At 41.8% G+C, this 26,140-nt stretch overlaps 1 protein-coding gene and 1 long non-coding RNA gene across 4 annotated transcripts in view; one reads left to right on the top strand and one right to left on the bottom strand.

The window, feature by feature from the left end:
• The first annotated feature begins 5,268 nt into the window (after positions 1 to 5,268).
• Positions 5,269 to 26,140, top strand: part of Cabcoco1 (ciliary associated calcium binding coiled-coil 1) — a 102,865-nt gene continuing 81,993 nt past the window's right edge. For all 3 annotated transcript variants that reach the window (XR_004943117.1, XM_036168433.1, XM_036168434.1), the window contains exons 1-3: positions 5,269 to 5,382; positions 14,399 to 14,505; positions 22,802 to 22,971. Coding sequence is in view for 2 of the 3 variants with exons in the window: in XM_036168433.1 (XP_036024326.1) it covers positions 5,317 to 5,382; positions 14,399 to 14,505; positions 22,802 to 22,971 (343 nt within the window). In the remaining variant the exon portion in view is untranslated. The remainder of the gene's footprint in view (positions 5,383 to 14,398; positions 14,506 to 22,801; positions 22,972 to 26,140) is intronic.
• The window catches only part of LOC118570063, a 54,508-nt gene continuing 48,766 nt past the window's right edge, over positions 20,399 to 26,140 (bottom strand). Inside the window, exons 2-3 of the long non-coding RNA XR_004943118.1 lie at positions 22,198 to 22,236; positions 20,399 to 20,529 (exon numbers count right to left, since the gene is read on the bottom strand). This is a non-coding gene — a long non-coding RNA (uncharacterized LOC118570063). The remainder of the gene's footprint in view (positions 20,530 to 22,197; positions 22,237 to 26,140) is intronic.

Below are 26,140 nucleotides of genomic sequence, written 5' to 3'. Positions count from 1 at the left end.
TGAACCCCGAGTGACTTGAGATGCTCTGCCTCTGTAGTCTGGCTCTACTCACTTCATGGAGATGTCCACAGCACAGGGTTTATATTCTTGGAGCTGACAATATCTTGAAGTGTCCATCACAGTTTAGGCTTCAGCTTGGCAGCTTCCTACATTGACTCCTTGCAAGGGTCTGATGCTATGAGATACTGCCTGGGTTTGCAGGCATTCCATAAATCTTAGTAGATGAACCCATGACTCTAAAACATTTGCCTTATCAGTACCTACAAAATCACCACTGTGTACAATGCCAAGGTCTGCTACAAGCTCAAACCAATAGACAGATTTCCCTGGACCGCAGCTACTGAAGACTCTGAGTGCCTGGGAAAATAAACCTTAGAAAGCACTTCTCTTCAGGAGTGATTGTCTCCAGGGAAAAGTATTTTAAACAAGTTTACATCTCACACCCTGAAGGAAGTGATGGGTGGGGTGTGGCATCTTCCTATTAACTCACTGCAAAGCATTTTGTTTTTCAGTCATGGTGCTGATCTCTCACTAGTCTACACCTTTCTCATCAACACCTTCCCTACCCAAATTCTGTTATTTACATCCCCAGACTTTGCTCTTTGCTCCTGATTCTCAAGGTAAATATGGCTCCAAGGGGCCACCAATGACCATGCTACAGTCTGAACGTTGGGCTGTTTTGAAGCCTTTTCCACCCAAGTAACCTGTCTTTCAACTCTGAATCCAGCCGCCCACAACATTTCAAGTCAAAGATAAATTGCAAACACATTATATTCTGGAATATACCGTGAATGGCCTCTGGTCCAGTTTCTACCAGATTACAGTGACCAGTTCGGAAGCCTAAGGTCCACACAGTCAGGTTTAGGCAAGGAAGTGTCACTCTTTCTCTGGTAACTATTTGCTACATTAGTTACTTTTACTGTTGCTGTGAACACAATATCCAGTTCAAGCAACTTAAGGAACAAATTACTTATTTCAGCTCATGATTTCAGAGAGTTCTATCCAGGGACACTTGCTTCCTTGTGCTTAGATGGAACATCATTGTTGCAGACTATTTGTTTAAGCTGTGAAGATATGTCTTTGCCAAGGCACCTTCTGATTGGTTTAATAAAGAGCAAAATGGGCAATAGCTAGGCAGGAAGAGAAGAGGCGGGACATCCCAGCAGCGAGAGAGAGGGAGTAAGAGGGATAAATCTAGGCACAAGAGACACCAACCGGATGCAGAACAAGTTGTACATACAGGACAGAGGAAAGGTAACCAAGCAATGTGATAGAACATAGATTAATAGAAACAGATTAAGTTATGAGAGCTAATTAGAAAAAAGCCTAAGCTAAGGCCAAGCTTTCATAATTAATAATAAGTCTTTATGTCGATATTTGTGAGCTAGTAGCCCAAAGAAAAATCCATTTACACATCATGTCAGAGGGAATATGGGGCAGTAGAGAACTATTGAGTTCACTGATAATCAATGTTGACAGTGCTCATGAGTTTTTTGTTTTTCCTTATCTGCTAAGTATGTTTTATCAAGATAAGACCTTACCACGTCCCCATATCCACTTACATAAGACACTTGAATGAAATAAGCGGAGCTTCAAGGATTAGGTAGAGGTTATAAAATTTTTAAATCTGTTTCATAATTAGTTAACTAGTTTCTGTACTAGTTAGCCTTCACTGTTAACTCTTTACAGTCGAGAGTTACCTGGGAAGAAGGAACCTCAGCTGAAGAACTGCCCAGATCAGAATGGCCTGGTCTTGTCTATGAAGAAGTGTTATGATGGATGGTTGATGTGGGAGGGCCCAGCCTACTGTGGGTGGCGCCATCCCAAAGCAGGTGGTCTGGAGATGTATAAGATGTATAAGCCAGTAGTCTTCCATGTTCTTTGCGTTCAGTTCCTGCCCTGTCTCACTTCAGTGATGGATTGTGACCTAGAAGTGTAAACCGCATGGACTCTTTCCTCCCTTAAGATGCTTTGTTCAGAGTATTTTGTCAGAGCAACAGGATGCAAACTAAGAGTTTGCTAAAAAATTTAAATATATGGGTAAGGGAAATTACTTACCAATTAAATAGCTTTGTATTTTCCTTTTTATATCAAACATCCTACATTATTTCAAGGCTAGCTACAGTGTGTCATCTGAATTCCATCTCCAGAATTCTGGATTCTCTCACTACCACTTAAGGGATGAATTTGAGTGTTTCTGGCCTGATCCGCTAAAGAATTTCATGGCTATCAATTACACAATTGAAAATTTTAGGAATTGCAGTATTTGAGCTCCTAAGATACTGTGAATCTCATTTGTAACATTATTTCATCTATTGTTGAAGAGCCTGACTGATATTTAACATGAATCAGGGACAATTGAATCATGAAAGTTGAAATGTTTAGCTGTTGTAAAAACCTTGAGATCTCAGGACCACTGAGATTGGTCACATATTGCTGTTCAATGCACACTGAACACATACATGTTCATCATCAAATCAGTCTCTTCCTATGCTCTTGTGTGTTTCTCTCATGTTTAAAAGCACACTTTTTCCTTGAACAGGCGATCTATATTTGAATTGGAAAAGTTCTGAAAATTCTCATTTGCCAAGGGGGTGGAGACTAGAGCACTTTCATTACAAGAGTCTAGCTAAATGATCAAATTACACCAAATCATCCCACGTTTTATAAATGTGCCAAAAGTCAGAGAATTAAAAAGAAAATAGTCACTGTAAACGTCAAAGTCGGTGTTTTCTTTTCCCTTCCACTACTAAAGCAGCAATGTAAAGCTGAGAAGTGGCAGGCTGCAGGCTTCACTTAGAAGCCTTTATGTTCAAGAGAAGCCTGAGCAGGAAGCCATAGCTGAACCAGCCCTAATGAGAAGTCTTCCTCACCAGCACGTCTTTCCTGAAGAAATGGGAGGTTAATATCAGCCAAAGCCTCTGCAAGTTAAAGAAACCTTCAGACTGACATGTTTTCGACACTGTTCTATACTGGGGGAGAACCTTCTGCCCCATAAAATCAAATGACTGCCTCCAAACTCACTTTCCTATAAATTATACCATTAAATGTATTAAGGTAAAATTGGAATTTCATGTTTCCTGAGGTAGTAATCTCCTGTTACAGATTCCATCTTTAATGTAATAATCCACCTACTTCTGGGGTCCAAAACTAGAATCATGATGAATAAAACTGTAAAACTGCCAAAGAAAAGGGGCAAAACAGCTACGGGGCAGCTAAATACATCTCATCGTTGGAGGAAACCACAAACTACTCTTAGGAGAAATAAATGTGTTTGCAGTTTGCAAGCACTGAATTGCAGGAATGTGGGCCATTCTAACCTCACAGAAGGTGACTAGCTGCATTCTGTTTCTTTGGAGTAAAGATCAAAAGGGAAAAAAAATTAAACACTGTAATGAGTTTGGAAGTTAGTGGTTCATATTAAGTCTGGCAATAACTATGAATTGACTATATTCTCACTAATTGAACACATTCTAATGTAGTCCTTTTAAAATGGGGTTGAAAGTCAGAACAATGTTTTTGAGTTTGTACTTTGTATTGAGAACTCAGCCAGGGCCTTGAAAAGTAAAAATTCCAAGGAAAGGCAACATTACAACCAGCCTGAAGAGATGGACCGTAGGTGAACTAGAGAGGCCTTCTGAACACAGGTGGGCTAGGACAAGACTTGGGTTGTTTAAACTGTGAGAACACTTGAAGGAGTGATGCAGTTTTGAAGCTACATTAAATTGGCTCTGAAAGGCAACAGAAAGATGCATATTGACTTGGCCAACTGGTAGCTTTGTACAGGGTGGATCCAGTCAGGGAAAATGCAATACAAACACTATCACTAAGAATACTGGGAGGTGTCAAGATCCCCTGAACTTTTCTAACTCAATGATCAGTTTGTCTTTGTTAGGGTTTCTATTGATACAACAGAACGCCATGGCCAAAAAGCAAATTGGGGAAGAAAGGGTTTATTTGGCTTATACTTCCACAATTGCTGTTCATATTGAAGGAAGTCAGGACAAGTACTCAAACAGGGCTGGAACCTGGAGGCAGGAGCTGATGCAGAAGCCATGGGGGAGTGCTGCTTGCCGGCTTGGTTACCATGGCTTGCTCAGCCTGTTTTCTTAGAGAGCCCAGGACCACCAGCCCAGGGATGGCACCACCCACCATGGGCTGGTCCCTCCCCCAATGATCACTACCTGAGAAAATGCCTTACAGCTGGATCTCATGGAGGCATTTCCTCAACTGAGGCTCCTTCCTCTCTGATGACTCTAGCTTGTGTCAAGTTGACGCATAAAATCAGTCAGTTACATTGTTCATTCACTTTGGAAAGCTTTGAGGCCAGCAGTGGTTTTAATTTTATTTTATGCATGGGGGAAACTGAGTCCCTAGTGCCTGGATTTGACAGTAAGCATGTTGCATATCAACCTCCAAGCAGATAAATGCGTGGTGTGGTGCATTCCACAGTCAAAGGAACTAGTGAACAACCAAAGAATCAAACTCTGCAGGGTCCAGCTTGTAGCTCAGTGGTTAGGGTGCTTGCTGAGCACCCGGGCGACCTGGTGTCAATCTACACATTGCATAAAGTGATATGATGCCCTTGGCCTTGATTGTAAGCACTTGGGAGGTGGAGGTAGGAAGATAAGGAATTCAAGGTCATTTTCAGAATGAGCTATTAGGCCCTTTCAAAACAAACAAGGAATATATATATATATATATATATAATATGTATATGTGTATGTGTATATATATATACTATATATATACATATATACATATATATGTATATATATACATATATATATATATACATATATCTGTATATATATATTGTAATACATATAATACCTTGTTGTTTCCAGGATTTTTATTATGGAAATTTCAAACGTGCAATAAGAGACAGTGTATTATTAATTTCATCTCTACAGCAATCCCAATTCCATCTGTCTCCCTCGATATTTTGAAACAAGTTGCAGACCCTCATCTCCATCACTAGCTAAATCTACATCTCTGAAATTCGAGTCAGTTTTTCCTTCTAAAGGCCACAATGCCATGGTAAGACTTTTAAATGTTACAAAAATCGCTTAAGATCGATAATCAACAGCCAAAGCCCCAATCATTTATCACCTCCCGTTTATAGTTTATAGTTAGCCTTCTGCCTCAATACTGGAATCACTTAAGTAAATTTCTCAGTTCCCACTGTAATTCGAGCAGCAGGTGGCCTCATCGGGAGCCCCATGGGTGGGCGGGGCCTGGGCTCAGGTTCCGTCAGCGACACTGGGTCCCACCCCGGTTGCCTAGGCGACGAGGGCTGCTTCCTCTAGCGGTAATATGACAGGGTCGTCGGGAGCGACCCCAGGGGCGGTGACTCCAGCAGGCAGCACAGCTGACTCTGAGGTATGCACCCCCTTCCTGTCTGAGACTGGGTCCTCGGCTAATGCCAAGGTCACTCAACAACGTCAAGGCCAGAGTCACCAGGAACGCAGCCCATAATGGTCTGCAAGCTGGGGGGGGGGAGGGGGGGGGCTGAAACTCATCACAAACCCTGTGAGGTTACTCTGGAAAGTTCCATGCTCACACAGTCTCACTACCATGCAAATATTCAATTGAAAAAAAAAAAAAAAGGAAAGAAAAAAAAGTAATCTCTGATCTTAAAGGGACCAGTCCCTTTTTCTAAGTGCCACTGATGGACTGTGATGATCAGTCGCATCTGATGGAAAGGTGGGAACAGCTGCTGCGATCTGAGTGGGTCCATTTTAGCTTCTGTGGTCACCAGGCCCTTTGCCAGGAGATGGGACCAAAAGACCCTGAACTGAGAGTCTGTTTTCTGCCCCTGGCTTCCCGGTTCATCATGAACTTGTTCTCAGTACCCCAGGAACCTTGTAACACAAGGTCTGGTATGTTAAGACCCCCTCCTAGCACCAAGTCTCAATAAGAGGTAGGGAGGAACTGAGTCATTTTGCCCAAGGGCTTAATGTCTTGAAGGTCTATTTTTACTTATTTTGGGTGGGTGAGTGGGTGGGTAAAAGCCTGAGTGCCGTTGTTCAGTGTGGAGGTCAGACGACCACTTGATGGTGTCCGGATGAAGCTCAAGGGGTCAGCCTTGGCAGCCGGTGCCATTGTCCTGTGCCCAGATTTTAACCACAAGCAGATCAGCTAAGCCATCTATGAAGTTTTTGGTTTTTTTTAATGTTTAAATCTCCTGGCTGCGTCAAATGCTGTTTCTGGGATGTTATTTTTCCTTCCATTTTAAAGACTCTGAAAATTATATATATATATAGTAAAGTGTTAATTAACAGGACTTTCTTCAGCCTCCATATTTGTCTAAACAAAGTCTTTGTGCAGGAGATAAGAACCCCTGCAGTCTCAGCAGTTAGGAAGCACAAAGACAAGAATTTCATGCCTTCCTTTCAGGCAAGCAAGCCAGTCCCTCCTCCCAGCTCCCCAATACTGCAGGTGAAGCCCCTAAGCATTCCGGCTCTCCTACAAGCCTTTTGAAATAAAGTTAGCATACATTAAATGCACATTTTAACATGATAAACTGGATTCCCAGACCCTTTCTCCTTTGTTATTGCTAATGAAAGTTAATGTAATTTTAAAACCAGCACAGGAAACTTTCCTGTTTTTCCTAAATTTTGTGTCGTTTAAACATATACAAGAGCTTCTAAGACTGTATAGTGTCCTTGTAACCACACACTAACTTACCAGTGGATGTAATGCCCTCTCTAAGACTATTTAGTGATTTCAAGTTTAATGAATTGGTGTTTAAAAATGTGTATGTACATACACACACATACACATATATGTATGTATATATATATATATATATATATATATATATATATATATATATATGTTTCAATTTTTGCTAACTCAATCTTTTTATTAGTAAGTAACTGAAGAAATCCAGTTGTAACATGGGCTGACTTAGCAGTACTCCTTGACTAAGAATATACAGAGTGGTGGAATTTCCATATTTCACCCCTGTAAAACTGAGTTCTTGTAGACCACAGCAAGATGGTCCACCATCAGGACCTCTCAACTGGGCTGTCTAGGGACTTTGAGATTAGAAGGAAAACACAGCAAAAGACACCCTTGCAGTCCATTCCCAAGGCGGCTGAGGGAAAGCCCCTTAGGCCTTGCCAACTTGACCCCTTACAGTTATCCATGTTAGGGTTTCTTTCCTAGTGAACTCTGATTCTAAACTGAATTAGCCAGAAGACCATCTAGTCATCCAAGAGGCATGCAAGAAGGAAATTTTTTCTTTTTTGGCCAAGTCAATCAGAAATAAAGCACAAGCTTCGCTCATATGTGGTTCCCCATATGTTGGTGATGGACAAAATTTGGAATAAAAACTGTCATCCTACTCACATAATAGATGCTCAAGCAATTATGGTAACACGTTGAAACCACAGGCAGCCTGCCATGTGTCACAGGAGGTGGTCACCAGAGACTAATCCATGCTGAGATGTTCTGAGCAGAGGGCAAGGGCCACAGAATCTGGGAAGTAGATTCTGTGTGTGGCATCCCATGAGGTCTGCTTGCCGGTATCTTCATCGCAAAGTCCAATTTCTGCAGTAACATTAGACAGAAGACCTCCTTTTGAAATGCAAGCCTAAACTTTCAGCCTGTATCAGTATGAATGTACAAGGAGAAAAGGGGAAAAATAACAAAAATTAAAAATAAAGATTCTCTGTGTATAGACCTATGTGAAAATAGTTTATAAATAAATATCTAATTCAAATTCTGCAGCCTCCTGGCCGGTTAGTTCATAAATTGACCTTCTTGGTATCTTCAAAAAGGTTGATTAATTGGTATTCTTAAAAGTAATATGGTTTAGGTCCCATTAGAGAGCCAAAGGAAATAAAAATGCTTCAGTCCCAGTCACCACTGCTAAATATGACTCTCCTTTTTTTTTTTTACTTTTCGAGACAGGGTTTCCCTGTGTAATAATCCTGTCTGTCCTGGAACTAGCTCTGTAAACGAGGCTGGCCTTGAACTCACAGAGATCCACCTGCCTCTGCCTCCTGAGTGCTGGGATTACAGGCGTGCACTACTAAGGCCAGCTCTGAACATGATTCTAAAAGTGTTCCAAATGGGCTACGAACCCATTGCCTCTAGGAATTCACTAGAATACAGACATTATCTTACAAAGGAAGATGCTGGTGTTTGTCTTAGAGGCCATCAACATGTCCAGTAGGACTCTATCGACAGAATCCATCCACACTCAACGTACAAAGCAAACTTTCAAGTTTCTGCATTTTCAATATCATTCCATAAGTTAATTCGTAAGACAGGGTCTCTTATTAGAATGTGGATCTCACCAATTCCTCAAGACCAGCGGTTCTCAACCTTCCTAATGCTGTGACCCTTTAATACAATTCCTCATGCTGTGGTGACCCCCAACCATAAAATTATTTTCATGGCTACTTCATAACTGTCATTTTGCTACTGTTATGAATTGTAATGTAAATATTTTTGGAGATAGAGGTTTGTCAAAGGGGTCGTGACCCACAGGCTGAGAATTGCTACTCTAGACTAACTGGCCGTGGAGCTCCAGGAATCTGTCTGTCTCCGCCCGTCATTGGGATTATTAAAGCGTACCACCTGATTTTTCATGTGAGCTTGGGGACCTAAACTTAGGTCCTTGTGACTGCATGGCAGGCACTTTACCTGTCTCCCCAGCCCTGTCTGTCCAATTTTTATCAATGTTATACCATTTTTATATTCTGCTTTTACATCTACTTTGGAAAGATCTGTTCATCATCTTAACTTTTTCCAAATGTCAGTATCTTCCCCTAAGAATTTAAAACTTACAAAGTTCTAGGAAAATCTCATTGGGGTTCAGAAATTGTCTCTGCATTACATTTATTGTGTGAGAGGAATCTCGTTTCTTGAATTTGAAGGAGTTTCTAATTTATCAATTCATATCCTTCAAGTCCCAACCAAGTTTTAGAAATTTTGTTAGAATTCTTATGCCTTTATTATACTCAGAACAAAGTATAATGTAATCAAGTTTTGGGACATTTCCCTTTCTAATTAGTTTCTCAAATAGAGAAAAGAAACTAGCTTTGTGTATGTATGTGATGTATAACCATTTTAGCTGTTTTTTTAGCTGAGCGTTAGTACAATGTCCACCTTCTTAAGGACACTATGATGTAATCTTCAAATAAAGGCCTTTTGTTCCTTTGTGTCTCCTGCATAAGCTGCATATTTCATTTTCTTATCTTCTAACCATAAAAGAGGAGAGTAACTCTAATGTTGAATTACAGTAAGGTTGCTGGTCGAGGCCGAATCTCCTCTTGTTTCTATACTGTCGAGCACTATCCCACTGTTTGGTACGATGGTGTCTGTTAGTTTTGGAGAGATAGTCTAGCTCAATTTTCTTTTTCCATTTATACTTACCAAGTGTTTTGCTGCTGAGTTCAGAAAGTACCTGCTCGGCATTTGCGTAACAGTCACAGAATGCATATTGAATTCAACATAAACTTAAGTTCCCTCTCCTAGCGATGGTTCTGTCTGGGTGACGGGCCATTATCCTTTAATCACAGTGGGATTCGTATTTTAGAGATCTATTTTTATCTCTGGCCACAGTCTGAGTTCATTAGTGATTTGGGTTTCTACATTCTCTTATTCTCTCTGTGTTCTTCTATGTATGTCCTAGATGTGCAGTTTTAAAAAAAAAACAAAACAAAACAAAACAAAAAAAAAAACTGAACTTTTTTTTCTTTCTTTTTTTTTTTGGTTGGGGGAGGGCATGGTTTTTCAAGACAGGGTTTCTCTGGGTAGCACCTCTGGCTGTCCTGGAATACACTCCATAGTCCAGTCTGGTCTGGAACTCATGGAGATCCACCTGCCTCTGCCATGAAAGTGCTAGGATTAAAGGTGTGTGCCATCTGTCCAGCCAAAAACAAAAACAAAAACTGAACTCTAAATAGCCTAAAATGTTTAACCTAGATTTGTATTATATGTAGAATTTCAAGGATAATATCACATATTTGGTCAGATCAGTCTTCTCTTTTATTTCTGCTAAGTTCTAACAATTTACATTTTCCTAGGAAACCATCCATCATATCCTTGTATTTTCTAATGTTTTCCAGCCACTGTGGCAGCCATTCACTTCCTTTATTCTTTAATCATACTTACCAGAGAGTTGCCTTCTTACCCATATTTTTAAAAAGCTACCTCTTTATTTCATTTGTTTTTCCTCTAATTACTTACTTTCTTTTAAAAATAATTGGTTTCGGAGCCCCGTAGGCAGATCACGATGAGGGGGTGGGAGGCCCTGTCCAGCTCAGCATCTAAGATGTGCCACACTACCTTGTCAATCCACAGAAGTGATGCTTAAGTGAACCATGCTGGTAAAATCAAAGCTGGTGCAAGAAATGTTGGGATGGATCAGATTTTAAAATAAAAAGAGCGTCAATATTCCCAATTTTCCTTTTGCCTCAGACTCTGATATGGTTTAATACAATACTGCTCCTTAGTTCATTTATTTTTAGGCTTGAGGGAGAAAGCTTCCTAAACCTGGCATTTTTAGACAAGCTCGTGTTTCTTCTGACTGGGAAAGCTCTCTTTCCTAATCCAATAACTGGGTTGTCTTTCCTTTAATGAAGCGTTTTAGAGGCTCTCCGATAGGATGCACTACCAGCAATGGGTGCAGACATGTTCCTAAAAGCCCGTGTTCTAGGAAGAAGACATGTTTACACATGTGGAGTGTTTAGATGACATTGGAGGACGAGAAATCAGACAAAAGACTATCTGGTAAATAATAGGTGGCTTACAATGCTGTTTGTAGAACAGATACTAAATTCCAGCAGGAGGTGGGATAAAGTGAGTCCACAGCACAGCGTAGCATTGTAGAGCTGCCAAGCTGGAGACAGGATGACACAGAAAGCCATAGAAACAAGTGGGCAATTTTAGCCTGTTTATGAGTTACTATTGGATCTGTAGGCTGTAGAGATCAGAATGTATGTACTGAAAGACCAAAGGTTTTTAATCACCTAATACTCTTTCTAATGCAAGGCAGTACAAAGACAAAAAAAAAAGAAAAAAGAAGGGAGGAGAGGAAGGAGGCTTCATTTAAAATCGTTGCAGAAATAAGTACTTTTTAATGCTGTTATTCCTAACACTAAAACCAATAAAAGAGGCAAACTCTGCTGAGTGATGACCATCTTAAACCCCCAAATTTTACCAGAAACAATGGCACTGAAATCGGTCATCATTGATAGAGTGCTGACTGTCAAAGCATTGATATTATTGGACTCACCTTCATATAGTTCTGTGTGACCTAATTTTTTTTTTCTACCCAGAATTTTTCTCGTCAAGTAAATTGATCTGTATGTCGGTATCACTCACTTTTCATGTACTTCTTTCTTGCTCTGACTCATTGTGGCAGTCCTGTGAGTATTCAAACACAGAAAATGATTTTTTTTTTTTACATCTGAATCCAAATTTGAGACCAAATGAGTTGGCCTAAGTTATAAAATTAATCAACAGTCCAACCATGACCTTATCAGCAATTCCCCTAAATTCTCAGTTCAACACTCTTCAAGCAACCACACCATCGTGGGATGAAAATGAAACTCAGCAGTCCCTTAGTAACCCATGTGGACTCCTCGGAGTTTGCAAATTCCAAGGAGAAAGGAAGACAGGAGTGTGTCTCAGAACCTAAGAAAACTTAGTGCTAATAAAGGATGTGTGTAGTCAAAACACACATAAGCAAACATAACACCATGTGTCTGACTAAAATACTGTCTTTTACACAAACTCATCCACATGAATGTGTAGTGGGGTAGCTGTTCCAGCTTTGACCTGGAAATACTACCCGCTTTGAGGCTTTGGTTAACTGTCACACCTACGAGGCAAAGCCGAGAGAGGATCCCTAAAGACCCGAGATCTGGATGCCAGGGCTCTCTTGGTTCCTGGACCCTGGACGCTGTAGGTAGACAAAGCAGAGTTCTTCAGAGAACACCACTGGACTGCACTACACCTTTCCCAGACCCTGTTACCTCTCCCTTCACCTGTAAGTTACCCCACAAAATAAACCTCCCTTTCAGCTACATGGAGTTGCCTTAATATTTTAACCAATATGAATGGGTTTAGAAGTATCTGAGAAGTCAGCATGTGCAAAGAATATCATACTCGTTAAAATATCAGATCCAATCAATCATATGACCTAGTTGAGTTTAATTTACTCAACCTATATTAACTCCTATATCACCAGCCTGTGGTGATATTGTGTTCCCCAAAATATTGTGTACCCTAATAAACTTATCTGAGGTCAGAGAACAGAACAGCCACTAGATACAGAGACCAGAAAATGGTGGCACTCATGCTTTTAATCCTAGCATTCCAAAGGCAGAGATCCATCTGGATCTCTGTAAGTTCAAAGCCACACTGGAAACAGCCAGGCATGGTGACTCACGCCTTTAATCCCAGGAAGTAGGAAGTGATGGCAGAAAGCAGAAAGGTATATAAGGCATGAGGACCAGGAACTAGACCTGGTTAAGCTTTTGAGCAGCAGTTCAGCTGAGATTCATTCGTATGAGGACTCAGAGGCTTCCAGTCTGAGGAAACAGGATCAGCTGAGAAATGGGTGAGGTAAGGAAGCTGTGGCTTGTTCTGCTTCTCTGATCTTCCAGTGTTCACCCCAATATCTGGCTTTTGGGTTTGATTTTATTAATAAGACCTTCTAAGATTCATGCTACACCAGCCAATCTAATATTAGGTTATACGAACCAATGGTGATTGTGTTAGCTTTGACATTTGCCATTAGGAGGTAGGGGGCCAGTACTATAGCTCAGTGAGTGAAGTGCTGTGTAGCAGGCAGGAAGGCCTGGTCTTGATCTCCAGCACCATATAAACTAACCATTGGTGGTTCACCCTTGTAATCCCAGCATCAGGCAACAGAAGCAGAGGGTCAGAAATTCCAGGTCACCCTCTGCTCTATAGTGGGCTCCAGGCTATCTTGAGAGAGGAGGAAAGGACATGGTAATTGTGATGCAGCTTGGATATTGGTCTTCTTCCTTTTCGGATCCCATCATGGGAATAGCTCAATCCCGGTTTGGTGAATCGAAATGCATTCACCTGTGCCCCCCCCCCCATTCCCGACAGGCTTTGGTCTCTGCAGCTCCCTCCATCTCATCCCCTCTTCCCTCTTGAGTCACAACCTTTCTCTTCCAATTGTGGACTGGGACAGTCTTGTCCAATAACCAACATCTTGAAACTTGACCTTCCCGACTGCCGTTCTAACTTTTAAGTATTTGCACTTTGCTCTGCACATCCCTCTGTCAAGTCTACTGTGGAAAGAGGGCGTGTGTCACTGAGAAAGGCCCTGTATCATCTGTTTCTGAGACTCCCAACTCTCCATCAAAACTGTGTTTTAGGAGTCTGTTTTCTTTAGTCCCTTCCTTGACATCACTTCATGTCCCCCGTTTTCCCTCATCTGCCACAGCTTACAACTGTATCCTGCCACTTAGCTACGCAGAAACTTCATGCATCCCCATCACTTGTACTGGTGACAGAAAGCTCCACAGCTCACTCTTCCTCCACTCGCCAGGGTCTAAAACGTCTGTGATTCCACACACAGTAGTTCTACTTTGTGAGCTTTCAGGAAGTTATTTATTGTCTTCTTAAGTTTGGGACCTCCCACGACATGCTGCAGTGCACACAGCTTGCCTGACTCCATCTCATTCCTGGTGCCCATCCTGGGCACTGCTGGGAATTGTTCACCCAGAGCTCTGGTTAAAAGGCCGGCCACTCACTCACCCCTTCCATTCACATCCCGGTCCTTGTCTTTGCTTAGAGACTGAATGCCCCACTTATTCCAGCTCATGTGTCATGTGCTTTTTGTCTTTGAAATATTCCTTTCTGTTGTTTGAGAATTTCATAACGCATGCAATGTGCTCTGATCACCTCCACCACCACTCCTGTCTCAACCAGGCTCACTCATGTACTCACCTTTGCTACACAAGCACCTCACCCACTGAGCCGCAGCACCAGCCCCGCTGCCTTCTAATGGAGAATTTCAAAGCTAACACAATCATTAACTGTTCCGTGTTTATAACGTAATATTAGATTGTTATACTAATGCTGCACTTTTAATCTAGGATGAGTAAATTAAGGACTCGATGTTCAGCTCCATGGGGCGAGCGAGGCTCTCCTTGCATTTACCCTCTCTTGAGCCTGCCATTCAAGGGGAAATGTGTAGACAGTCAGGGTTTGCTGAGTTGTAAAGCAGCCCTGAGGTCTGCACATGCCCAAGGATAGACCGTCTAACTGTGTGACTTCTCAGCAGAGAGCCACCACCACATAACAACAGGGAAGAAACACAACTAAGGGCCTTGTATCATGGAGTGAAAATGCAAAATAACTCATTCTGTTTTGTTTTGTTTTGTTTTGTTTTTAACAGAAAAATACTGAATTCCAGGAGAATGAAAAGATTCTGTCTCCAGATTTTCTCTCAGTTGACCAGATCACTGACCTGCTGGAAGAACCAAATGTGGATGGAATTCAAGAGTAAGGACTTCACAATCTCAGTCAAGTCTAGATCAGTTCTAGGCCTTTATTGCAAAGTGATCATGGTGCATTATTTACACATTTTAAGTTTTTATGTCAAACTATGTGTTAGTGTTCACTAAAATATGTCAAATATTGCGAATACACACACACACACACACAAGCACACACACACACATGAGCACAAATGCAAAGAGAATTGACTTTTTGCACAGCTCAGCAGCTTTTCCTGGTGAGTGGCATGCACTGGGACTCTAGCTGTTAATGTTGACCAAGACCCACCTGTGTCGACCCTGTATCCTCTTCTGTGTTTCTTCCCTTCCATTCACAAAGCCGTCAACAACATGCCCAGTAATCCAAAAGACAACCTTGTGTAACACTAATTATATTAATATAATATAACCAATACGTTAATAACATTCATATCTATTAGGTTCTCGTCTTCCTTTGAGTTACTATGGCTGGATCAAACACCATGATGAAGCCAGGTGGTGGTGGCACACACCTTTAATCCCAACACTCAGAGGCAGACACAGGTGAAATTTTGTGAGTTCGAGGCCAGCCTGGTCTACAAATTGAGTTGCAGGACAGCTAGGGCTACACAGGGAAATTTTGTCTCTAAAAACCAAAGGAAAAAATTAAAAACAAAAAAAAAGCACCATGACACAAGAAGAAAGCAAGTTGGGGAGAAAAGTGTTTATTTGGCTTACACTTCCACATCACTGTTCATCATTAAAGGAAGTCGGGACAGGAACTCACACAGGGCAGGAACCTGGAGGCAGGAGCTGATGCAGAACCATGAGGAGTGTTGTTTACTGGTTGCTCACCGTGTCTTGCTCAGCCTGCTTTCTTATATAACCTAGGACCACCCCTCGCCCAGGGGTGGCCCCACCTACCATGGACGGGGCCCTACCCCATCAATAATTTTAAGAATATTCCCCATAGACATGCCTGCAGCCCGATCTGATGGAGGCATTTTCTTAATTGAGGTCCCTCCTCTCAGATGACTCTAGCTTGTGTCAAGTTGACATCAAACCTTTCAGCACAGTTATGATTTTGAAAATTCTGCATGCTAGCCATTTACCAGTGATATTTATTTTTAAAAGAAGATTATGCTAAACTCTAGACTCTTACGGCATGTGTTGTTTTAAAATGTAGGTAGGACTGGATTTGTCACAATAATACTAACATCATGCTGTCATGGGTGTACAGTACAAGGGCACGTCATGTATTTAGACTGTTAGCCAGCTAGGTCAGTCAATATGGTTTCCTTAAAGATGTCTACAAGCGGCTACAAAGGTGGCTTAAAGGCTAAGAACATGTACTGCTCTTGTGGAGGACTCGAGTTCTGTTCCCTGCACCCACACTGGGAAGTTTACAACTAACTACCTACAACTCTAGCTCCAGAGGATACAACATTCTTTCTGGCCCCTGTGAGCACCTGACTCATTTGCACATAACCCCCACATAGACAGACAGACAGACAGACAGACACACACACACACACACACACACACACACAAATTAACAAAAAATGAATCCTTTAAAGAAGAAGATGTTTTAGTCATCACCCACAATTTAAAACACGTTATAGCACCTTGAAGCACCTTGAAGTGGAAACCTGCTTGGCTATGGAGAGTAGCTTTGGGCTGGTGTGATTCGAGGACCCGGGCCGTGAAGTCTGGTCCTTGCAAGCCAGTACTCAGGACACAAGCAAGATGGCACAGAGCATAATGAACACACAGACAATGACTCTGTCAGTGGTGACCACAGACAGATCTTACAAGTCCTATGGCATTGAAGTGATTTACTACTGAGAAGGAGCTGTGACAAATGTCCTGGATGGGCGAGGAATCTGAGAAGGCTCATAAGGAGCCTTCATCATCAAATAACACTGACAGCTTTTTCCCAAGATGTACTTTACCTCCAATGTTTGCAGAGTCTGCTGGGAAGTGATGGCAGTGACTGGGCCCAACTGTCGGCTGTCTGGAGCTTCCTGGGAGTCAGAGAATTAAAAATTCCCACCCATTCTATTTTTGGTTGTGAGCCTAGCCTTTAATGGCTGAGCTATCCCTCCAGCCCTCCCACCCATTCTAAATGATTTCTCATAATACCTTTTACCATCTCTATAGAAATAGATATTTATCGGGAATTCTGATTCTTAGTGTAAGGATTGAAGGGAAAAAATGTGCATGTCACAGATGAATCCAAATGCCTGACTGTGAGCCCTGACCTACATAGCAGAATGAACCCAGGAAGTTGTTTTCTGTCCTCTGTATTATGCTATGCTGTACAGACACACACACACACACACACACACACACACACACACAACCATACACACAAAGGGTAAACAAGTAAGTCCAAACAATTTTAATAATTAATTTAAAGTAGCCACTCATGGTGTTAATAATATACATAGTGATTTTATGCAAAATGCTTTTCCCATTTGCAGGTCCCTATATGAAAATGATCTTTGTCATGCAAAGCAATAGTCAGTACTGAGTGAGAGCAATACAATGCAAGTGACAGATACTTAATCCAGCTTCCAATTGACTTGTAATGACTAGTAAGTAAAATGTCAACATTAAAAATACCAAACATCTAGTATTTAATAGTCATTAATACTAAATAAAATGTTAGTTTCCAGAATCATGCATTTTTACTATATCATTACTTGTGCTGTGGTTATGTACCCTACCTTATAGAACACATTTTTTTTTTTCAATTATTGACTGTCCTTCGTTGTTAAGTATTCAAATTCAGAAGATACTTTTAAGCACCGGGAGGGTGTATGTGGACCAAAGCACAGGACACAGCTGGTGTCACAGCAGTCAGAGACAGCCTGGGCAAAGCAATACAGCCGGGGATGCGAGCGTAGACTCGCCACCAGTTCACAGCCAGCCTGGTTTCCAAGCACATCCAGAACAGCCAGGGATACCTGGCCACACACAAAGACACAAAGAGAGCAAACAGAGCACAACACAAAACGTAGCCACAGAGGAAACAGCTGTGTCAAAAGCAGGTCGACGTCCTCAGCGATCCAAATGATCACATGAAAAGATCCCATGTCGAATTTTAGGACAGTAGGACAGTGTTACGATTTTAGGAGCCATCTTCTTGAAATTTTCCTGTGTTTTAAAATATAATTCCTGTAACAATAATCTACATGTATTTGCAATCATTTTCAATTTAAAACAGCATTATTGTAAGTGATGGTTATATATTTTTCAAAAAGAGAGTAGTATAATTTAATTACCCTCTCCCGAGTGACCAAAATAGTGTCCCAGATCATGCAGTTTGAAGAGCTATAAACCTACTTAAATAAATTACAACAAATCATCATATTTCCCTACATTTCACAATTATGAATTTTTCCTCTATACCAACAGGCAATCTAAGAAACATGAGGGATTATTCAAAATACATTTTGAAATAGATTTCACATGCCTGGTGTTCTTTTCATGACTTTCTAATGTATGCTATCAATAATATTTTATGTATATGCAACTCAGCAGTACTTACAAAATCTACCCCAAAAATTCATTTTAAAGAGACAGGAGAAATCTGCAGAAGTGGCTCAGTGGTTAAGAGCACGGACTGCTTTTGCAGAGGACCTGAGTTTGACTCCCATCACCACATGGCTGACAACAACCGCCTGTACTCTAGTCCCAGGGGATCAGATGCCATCTTCCAGCCTCCCTCAGGCACCAGATACACAAATAGTGCCCAGACACACATGCAGGCAAAACACCCATACAAATAAAGTAAAAATGAAAAAAGAATTTTTAAAATCTTGAAAAATGGTAGAGGCTAGTTACAAAGAACTTTATAAACACGGAAGTCAATACTGAGCCTTGGTTTTGTTTGATTGTGCTTTTGGAAACTGAGTCCAGCTCTTGTCACTGAGGCTGGCCTCAAGCTCAAGGGAACACCCCTGCCTCAGCTTCTCAAGTGCTAGGCTTTGAGTTGTGCCCCACACCAGGTCTGTCAAGATGCCTTCTAATAACCTTCTGTAGGCAAACCTCTCTGAGCTCTTTAACTGGTCTGCAGAGTTAGTTTCTGCATGCTGACGCACTTCAGAAGGGGAAGGCATTCCAAGTTCTAGGGCGTGAAGGGAATGACAGATAGTTTTGCTGATGCTCTTTTTTTTTTATCATTTTCTTTTTTTATTAGTTAATTTATTTTTTTAATTCATTTTATCTACCAATCATAGTTCCCTCTCCCTCCCATCCTCCTGCTCCCCACCCTACCCCCATCTACTCCTCAGAAAGGGAAAGGCCTCCCCTGGAGAGTCAACAGCTCCATCACCTCTCACCATGTCACAATGTCCTGAGATGCCACCAAGTTCCTTTCCCTTGGTGTGTGTGCATCAGCCCACGCTACAGCTGTGGTGCTCTCTTCTGTTCTTCTCTTCTTCTTCTCTTCTCCTCTCCTCCTCTCCTCTCCTCTTCTCTCCTCTCCTCCCCTCTCCTCCCCTGCCCCTCTCTCTGTCTTGTGCCATCCTTCTTTATGACCAAACTGACCAGTAGAGGACACAGAAACTATGTTCCAGCTAGGGCCCGGTCTTGCTCTGAATGATTCCCTGTATCACATCCTTCGGAGTGAAATGACTGGGGAAGAATAGATACTGTCAGTACTAAGCCCTGGGGGTCAGTCAAGGTTGAGAGTCCAATGGTCCCAGGGGAAGGGGGGAAGGGAGAGTGCCCGTCGAAGCTGGGGTGGAGGGAGGTCGGAGAGCCCTCACCAAAATATGCTTGAAAAAGTTGTTGAGTTCATTCAAACACAAGCATTGAAAAAACAGAAATAGAAAACAAATACCAAGTACAGGTGTTCAGGTCAAATATTTACTTAGGAGTACGCAGAATGCAGATGGCAGAGGAAGAGAAAGTTTAAAGAAAAATCAGCAGAAATGAGAGAAACGTTACCCCAAACTCACGATTAGAGGCTAAATCGACTCCGCAAACCAAGGGATTAGAGAGCTCGTGAGATATGTCCATAAAGGAACTCTTCAAGCTAAAAGAAGACTCCAAGCATAAAGAATTAAGTTCATGTGGAATCTGCTTCACTGGAAATGAAGTCAGGGACAACAGAAGATAAACGTAAGGAGACTCATACCAGGGCATGTGTATTAACAGGATGGAGGGTATTAGGTGACACATCTACCATAACGAACCGGAAAAGGATGAAACTTCATGTAGCACATGCTTGGATTTTCTTGTTTCGGTGGAGTGAAACCTCAAACATGTCATTCCGGTCCAGTATAAAGTGACCCAGGGACAATGAGCAGGCAGGCCTCTCACAGTTCCCTGTCAGGAATGGACAGCAGCTCTCTGAGGAACAGCCAAGTCATTAAAATCTGGTTCATAGAAAGAATGTGGTTTCAGAGTCAAATTCTAGCTGGGATTGCTTAGGACATTTTTATATAAAGAACTCAAAAAAACTCAGTGTCCTGTGGTTTAATTGAAAAATTGACCCATTATCTCAGGACAGATTAATCAATTCATTGATGCATCTAACATAGCAATAACAAGAAAACTGCCAAAGAGAACTGTGATCTAGAAAACAAAAATAATAAAATTTAAAAAAAAACTGGCAGTAAGCACAAGATTCATTTGAAATTAAAATAAAGGCAAACAGGATAATTATAAACTAGAACAACTATTCTAGAACATTCTGGTAAAAAAAAAAAAAAAAGTATGTGCATGTGGGGAGAGTAACCCAATTTCTTCCTTTCACAAAAATAAAATTGAACTTCAGAATGCAGTCAAACTGTATGCCAAATATAAAGGGTCAATAGTTCTTGTTACAGAAAAAGTTCTTAGAAAATCATTTATAAAAGCAACCAATAGGGTTGGAGGGATGGCTAAGTGTACCAAGTACTTACCATGCAGGCATGGTGACTGGAATTAGAAGCCCTGGCAACCATGTTAAAGCTGGGCAGTCATGGTGGCTGTCTGTAATCCCAGCACTGAGAGGCAGACGGTGGATCTCAGGGCAAGCTGGCAAGTTGTCCTCTGGCCTCTACACACATACATACTAACACGTTAAAAATTTTCAAATGGATGCAGATACATAAATACTGTATGTATGCACACACATATAAATATATATAAACAGGTATATAGTATATATAACGTCACCATCAAAATATTATGAAGCCAACCTGTCTCTAAGTCTCCTGGTATGTGACATTTTAGATAAATATTACAAGATGGCTGCCAATAGCAATTGAAGCTACTTCTTCACTCTGTTTGCCTTTTGTACAATGGAGGCAAAGCTAACTTGTCCTTGTGAATGAATAAAGTAATAAGGTGCCTACAGAAAAGCCCTTCTCTTAGATCAATTTCATAGGCTCAACAGCATCGTGCGCCATGATGAGAAGGGAAGGGAGATGAAATGGTTGCTTAAAAATCATCAGACCAGCTGGGCAACGGTGGCGCACGCCTTTAATCCCAGCACTTGGGAGGCAGAGCCAGGAGGATCTCTGTGAGTTTGAGGTCAGCCTGGTCTACAGAGCGAAATCCAGGACAGACACCAAAACTAAACCGAGAAACCCTGTCTCGAAAAACCAAACAACAAAAACCATCAGCCCTCATGTAGGGTTTGTGGTTTCTCCTGATAGGGCTGCCTTTGAGGTGGACATTGATCGTTGCACATACATCAAGAAACACTTAAATGTCTGAACTGGTTTTCATTATCACTCATTTGAATGTGGTGAGGGACAAGGGCTCCCCTTTTGAAGACGGTAGAGTGAATTTGCCACACATACCATCTCCCAACTCGTCCCAAGAAATCACATATAAGCAACAGGGAAAATCAGTTAAACCTTTGTCAAAACCAGAAAATGCCGATGGCCCAAACCATCAGCTTTGGAGGTGAGCCCCACAATTATCACAGATCGACAGTTTGAGGGAGATACACACACAGCAACAGGTTTTAGGAGGAAGGAAAGGTGCAGGACACTTCCTGGAGGAGAAAACCCTATGCCATGAGTCCCCATTTGTAGTGTAGGACCTGGGTGTGCAGGAACAGGGTGCACATACCTGTATTACAGACCATTGGTAAAATGAGTCTCTATTTCCCCCTTTTTTAATCTCACTAATGAAAACAGAAATGAATGTTTAAAGAATTGACAGAAAGTAACTCCACACAGGAAATGCCTATGAGTTGGTTATCGGGACATAGGAAGCACCAACCAGATTTTCATCACGGCACAGGAAGTATCTACTAGTTGATCTAAGGACCCAGGAAGCATCGAATAGTGTGTGTTGTAGGCGAGTTCTCCACACCCAGTTCATTTCCCGCAAGCAGTGGTTCAAACATAACTAACACGTGAGGACTATGCCTGCAGAGGCAGTGACAGAGAACAGGACAGGAACAGGACAAAGGCACCCACCACCAGAAAGATGTGAGTAGGAATACACAGAAGACACAGGCAAATGTTGTCTCACAGAGTTTTTATAACTTACAGAGCAACAAGCAATAGCAGCACAGAACACACTTAGAAGAGCTGGAAGAAGGGATGATGGGGGAAAAAAAGGCGAGAAGCATTAGAAGAAAAGTGTAGAAGAATAAAGGTCTAACAGGAGCTCAGGGAAGGAGCCACTGCTTACCCCATCCTGAGAGAGAAGAAGGAACAAGAAACAAACTCAGGGAAGGAAGAATGTTTGAAAAAAAAATTAAATGTACCTGACAGAAAGCCGATGAAACATACCCAGGTTGTCGTCTCTGCAGAGAGAAAAGGACAGAATATTTAACCATCTGTTTTCAGAAATGGATCAAACAATCAGTAGGTTGAGTTGTAGCGGCAAGGTCCTGGCTAGAGAGGAGGCGACCGAATTGGTAGGAAGGGCACCCACTTGGCATGCCTGTCTCTAATCCTAGTAAAAGCAATTTGACTGAGGCAGGAGGATCAGGAGCTCAAGGTCATCTTTGCTGCACAGCAAGTTCCAGACTAGCCTGAGCATGAGGTACTGTCACACAAAAAAGAAGGGGGTATTGCATTTAGAATTTCGGGAGGAAAAAATACCAGGTATAGAAGGTATAAGAAGTGGAGACAGAGAAAAAAGCGAATGGGGGAGCAGGGAAGAGCACCCTCCCATCCACCTCTGCCCTTCTTCTCCTTCCTCCACTCCTCCCCTTCCCCTTTCTCCTTGTGGATTCTGAGGTGACTGAATACTTTAAGGTGAGAAGCACTCTAGAATTTTCATGAAACTCGTTGTTTTCAAAACCCCTCAGAAACTGTTCGGTACTTAACCCCATCTAACGTCTGCATTTTTCCTTTTCGTTACAGAAAAATGAGTGTATTTCTGAATTTTAAAAATCTCCAGACTTGTTTAAGAGATGCCATTCTCCTAGACTACTACGTGTCCGGGTTCTTTTGGGCCAAAGGCATGGACTTTTCTATTGACCAACATTCAAAATTCATGACTTTGCTGGACATGTTACTGCACAATCTTCAAAGTAAGTCCAGGCCCCCTCTGTGGTTTTAAAGGGGAGGGGGATGCAGTCTGTATAAATTAATATTCAAAAGCCAAGATGCTGGCCTCATTGTGATTCCTTTAATAAGAACTGGAGGTTTGTTTCCTGGATACAACAGAGACAGCTCATTTCTCACTGAATGGTAAATCCTCAAAGAATTCTCAGTAAGACTAAGGTTCTCTTTGTTGATTCGCCAAAGTTATTCTAGTTAGTATTCCCTGTACCAATCACACTCCAAGTATCTTAGTACACCCTGATATATTTGCAATTTTCTGTATATCTGAAGCTATGCTGAAACCCAAATATTAGTTAATCTATCTTAAATGCAGAACGCATAGTAATCTAAAGGGGAAATGATAAAGCATTCTGCATATTGGATGACAAGACTGCACATTAGCAGAGTAAAAGAACATGAGGAACTATGCACTTTGTTTATAAAAGATAAAAAACCAGAGTGTATGTTTTTATTCATATGCATACAGGAAAGCAGAAGAATACAGGAAAAAAATATGAATGGTCTGTGAAGCCAGGCATGGAGGCACACAATAGAATCCTAGTGCTTGGGATCTGGGAGGTGGGGGGTGGGGAGGGGAGTCTAGGGTGAACCTAACACACAGTAAGAATGGGTCTTAATTAAAAAAAAAAAATCTTCTGGGGAGGATGGGGAAACTGGGGTGTGAACAGCAGGGGCTGGAGGAAACCGTTTCAGGCCAGAACTGCGTATAAGGCAAAACTTGAAACCATCAGTCCTACGAAAATTAAAGTTTCAAAGGCTGCTTGATGCAGCTGTCCTAAGCCTCGCAACTTCTGAGCAGAGTGTTCACCATGGAAGAAGAGCTGAAGGTGAGCACTTTCAAGAGCTTCACAGTCCGAATTTGAGAGAACATTTCTGTTTTACACCTTTCCCACACCTCCCAGCCTCCAGGTGGCCTCCAGTGGAGCTTTGTATGATTGGGATAAGTTCAAACCTGCACTTCTGATCCTTGGGCAGGCTCCATGCATCTAAGTCAGCAGAGAGTGGACGTGTATGTGAGGGAAGTAGATAAGCTCATGTATTCATCTGGTAAGAAAACAACACCTTCTCAGGCTGCTCGATGGAATTAGACTGTGGACCAAGAGCACAGCTTCAGCTGGTTTACACAGCAAGGGGGTAAAGGATGTTTACAGATAAACCAAGGGAACATGGGGTCCTGAACATGAGGTCATCATGCCACACTACACCACAGCTCCAGCCACGGATCACAGCCCAGGTTCATGGTTGTCAAGCGGCCCAGCCCATGGGACACCCACGTTTGGATGTCTGGGTTTCTGACCTGATCCTTGCCCCAAACCTGTGTTGCGTGTCTACAAGCCTTTCTGCATATAGCCCACCTCCAATCACACTGGATCATCTCAAAGATACGAAGTACAGTTTGGAAACTTATCTAAAGAGCATGCTTTTGCTTTTGTGGTTTGTACCCGCTGAAGGCAGAAAATATTTCTGCAAAAACAAAGTCACGTTTATTCAACAAGTTAGATTTTTTTTTTGTCAGCATTCCCCGAAAAGTAGACCACAGCAAATAATTTATGCATTATTATTCAGAGAGAGAGAGAGAGAGAGAGAGAGAGAAATAAGATTCTGAGGGATTCGGTTAATTCCTGAAGTTGACATGAGGTCAACTTCAGCAAACAAGGGTCTGTCCTGATGCCACATCCCACATGGCTGGCACAGGGCAAAACTTCGAGTAAACAACAAAGAAATTACAATAGAAACACAATACAATAGACACACAGTAGAATGCTAGAAACCAGTGCACTTGTGATAGATGAGAAATGATACATGCTAAGAACAGCACTATATAGTTCATGGATTATGAACTAGAAACAGGTCCATGAAAGGAAAGACACATATGTAAAGGGATGCGGGTAAACACTAGGAAGGCACATATGTTAAAGACCAGAAATGGGTACGTGCTAGGAAGGGCACATATGTAAAGGGCCAGAAAGCACCACACATTACGAATAGCACACGTGGAATATGCTTGAAGCTGGTTCTCAGTAGAAATAGTACAGGTGTTCTAGATAAAAAATGTGGTATACCTTGGAAACAGCACATTCATAGTAGAATACAAACTGATACATGCTGAAATGGCGCAGGAATCATCAACTCAAAAGAACACACAGAGAGACTGGCTGTCCAGGGACTCCTATGCCTTTCCTCTTTGCCTGCTCCACTAGCAGCAGCGTCTTGGATGCAGGAGTTCTCTTCAAGAGACAAACTGATGAGACTGCTGACCCAGCCAGCAAGGGCCTTTACCTGATCCCACCCCAAGTTTTCAAACTAGTTACAAATCTAGAGTCTCCTGCCTCACCTCGCTTTCCCAGAGGGAGTTTGGTTTACTCCCTCTCAGTCTGGTCACGCCATTTGTGGGACTTCAGTCAGCTGGGAGAAAGGGTAACACTGTAACTTTCAAAGCAGTCATCTCTAGTAAGGCAGGAGACTCCACAAACACAGTTCGAAAGAGTCAGCCACCGGTCAGCACAAGCAACAGGCTTACAAGCAGATAGATGCATTCTGTGTTTGATAGCCAGAGCTCCATCCAGAATTCAAACCAATCATCTAAATAAACTTTTTTTTTTCAGTATCTCCAATTAATGAGTTTGATTTTTTTTTTTTTGATTTATTATGAGCTGTTCTCATCATACACATCTTTTCTTCCCAAATCCCCTCCAACTGTGGGGTTATTTTTTAAGGTTTGTTGTGAAAAGAGAAATGTACAGTCGGAATGTGTTTTACCTGAGATGACAAACAAAGGGCCCTTGACCTGCAGTTGTGTGTGACTCACACAATAATCATGACCTGTAGGAGGGCATGATTGCATAAGAACTACCCCTAGTCATTTCCAAGTACTGCGTTTTAAAGGGCTCCACCCAGAGCTCAGTGGGGTTCAATTACTTTCCATTTCTTTCTAATTGCTACAGATAGAAAATTTGAACAAAGTAATTATAAGCTGATGATTGTAATGTCTTCCTAAAAATTACATTAGTGATTTTGACATCCTGTGCGTTTCTGAGGCGGGTGGGGGGGGGGGTAGGTGCCTGACTCCGCTGCTCTAGATGTAGCCGAACCAGCTCTCAGTGTATATTCTCATAGTTTTTCTTTGTCTCCATC

This window comes from Onychomys torridus, chromosome 18 (assembly GCF_903995425.1).
Source record: "Onychomys torridus chromosome 18, mOncTor1.1, whole genome shotgun sequence".
In the NCBI taxonomy this organism is placed as follows: domain Eukaryota; kingdom Metazoa; phylum Chordata; class Mammalia; order Rodentia; family Cricetidae; genus Onychomys; species Onychomys torridus.
This window is presented reverse-complemented; position numbering and strand designations above follow the sequence as displayed.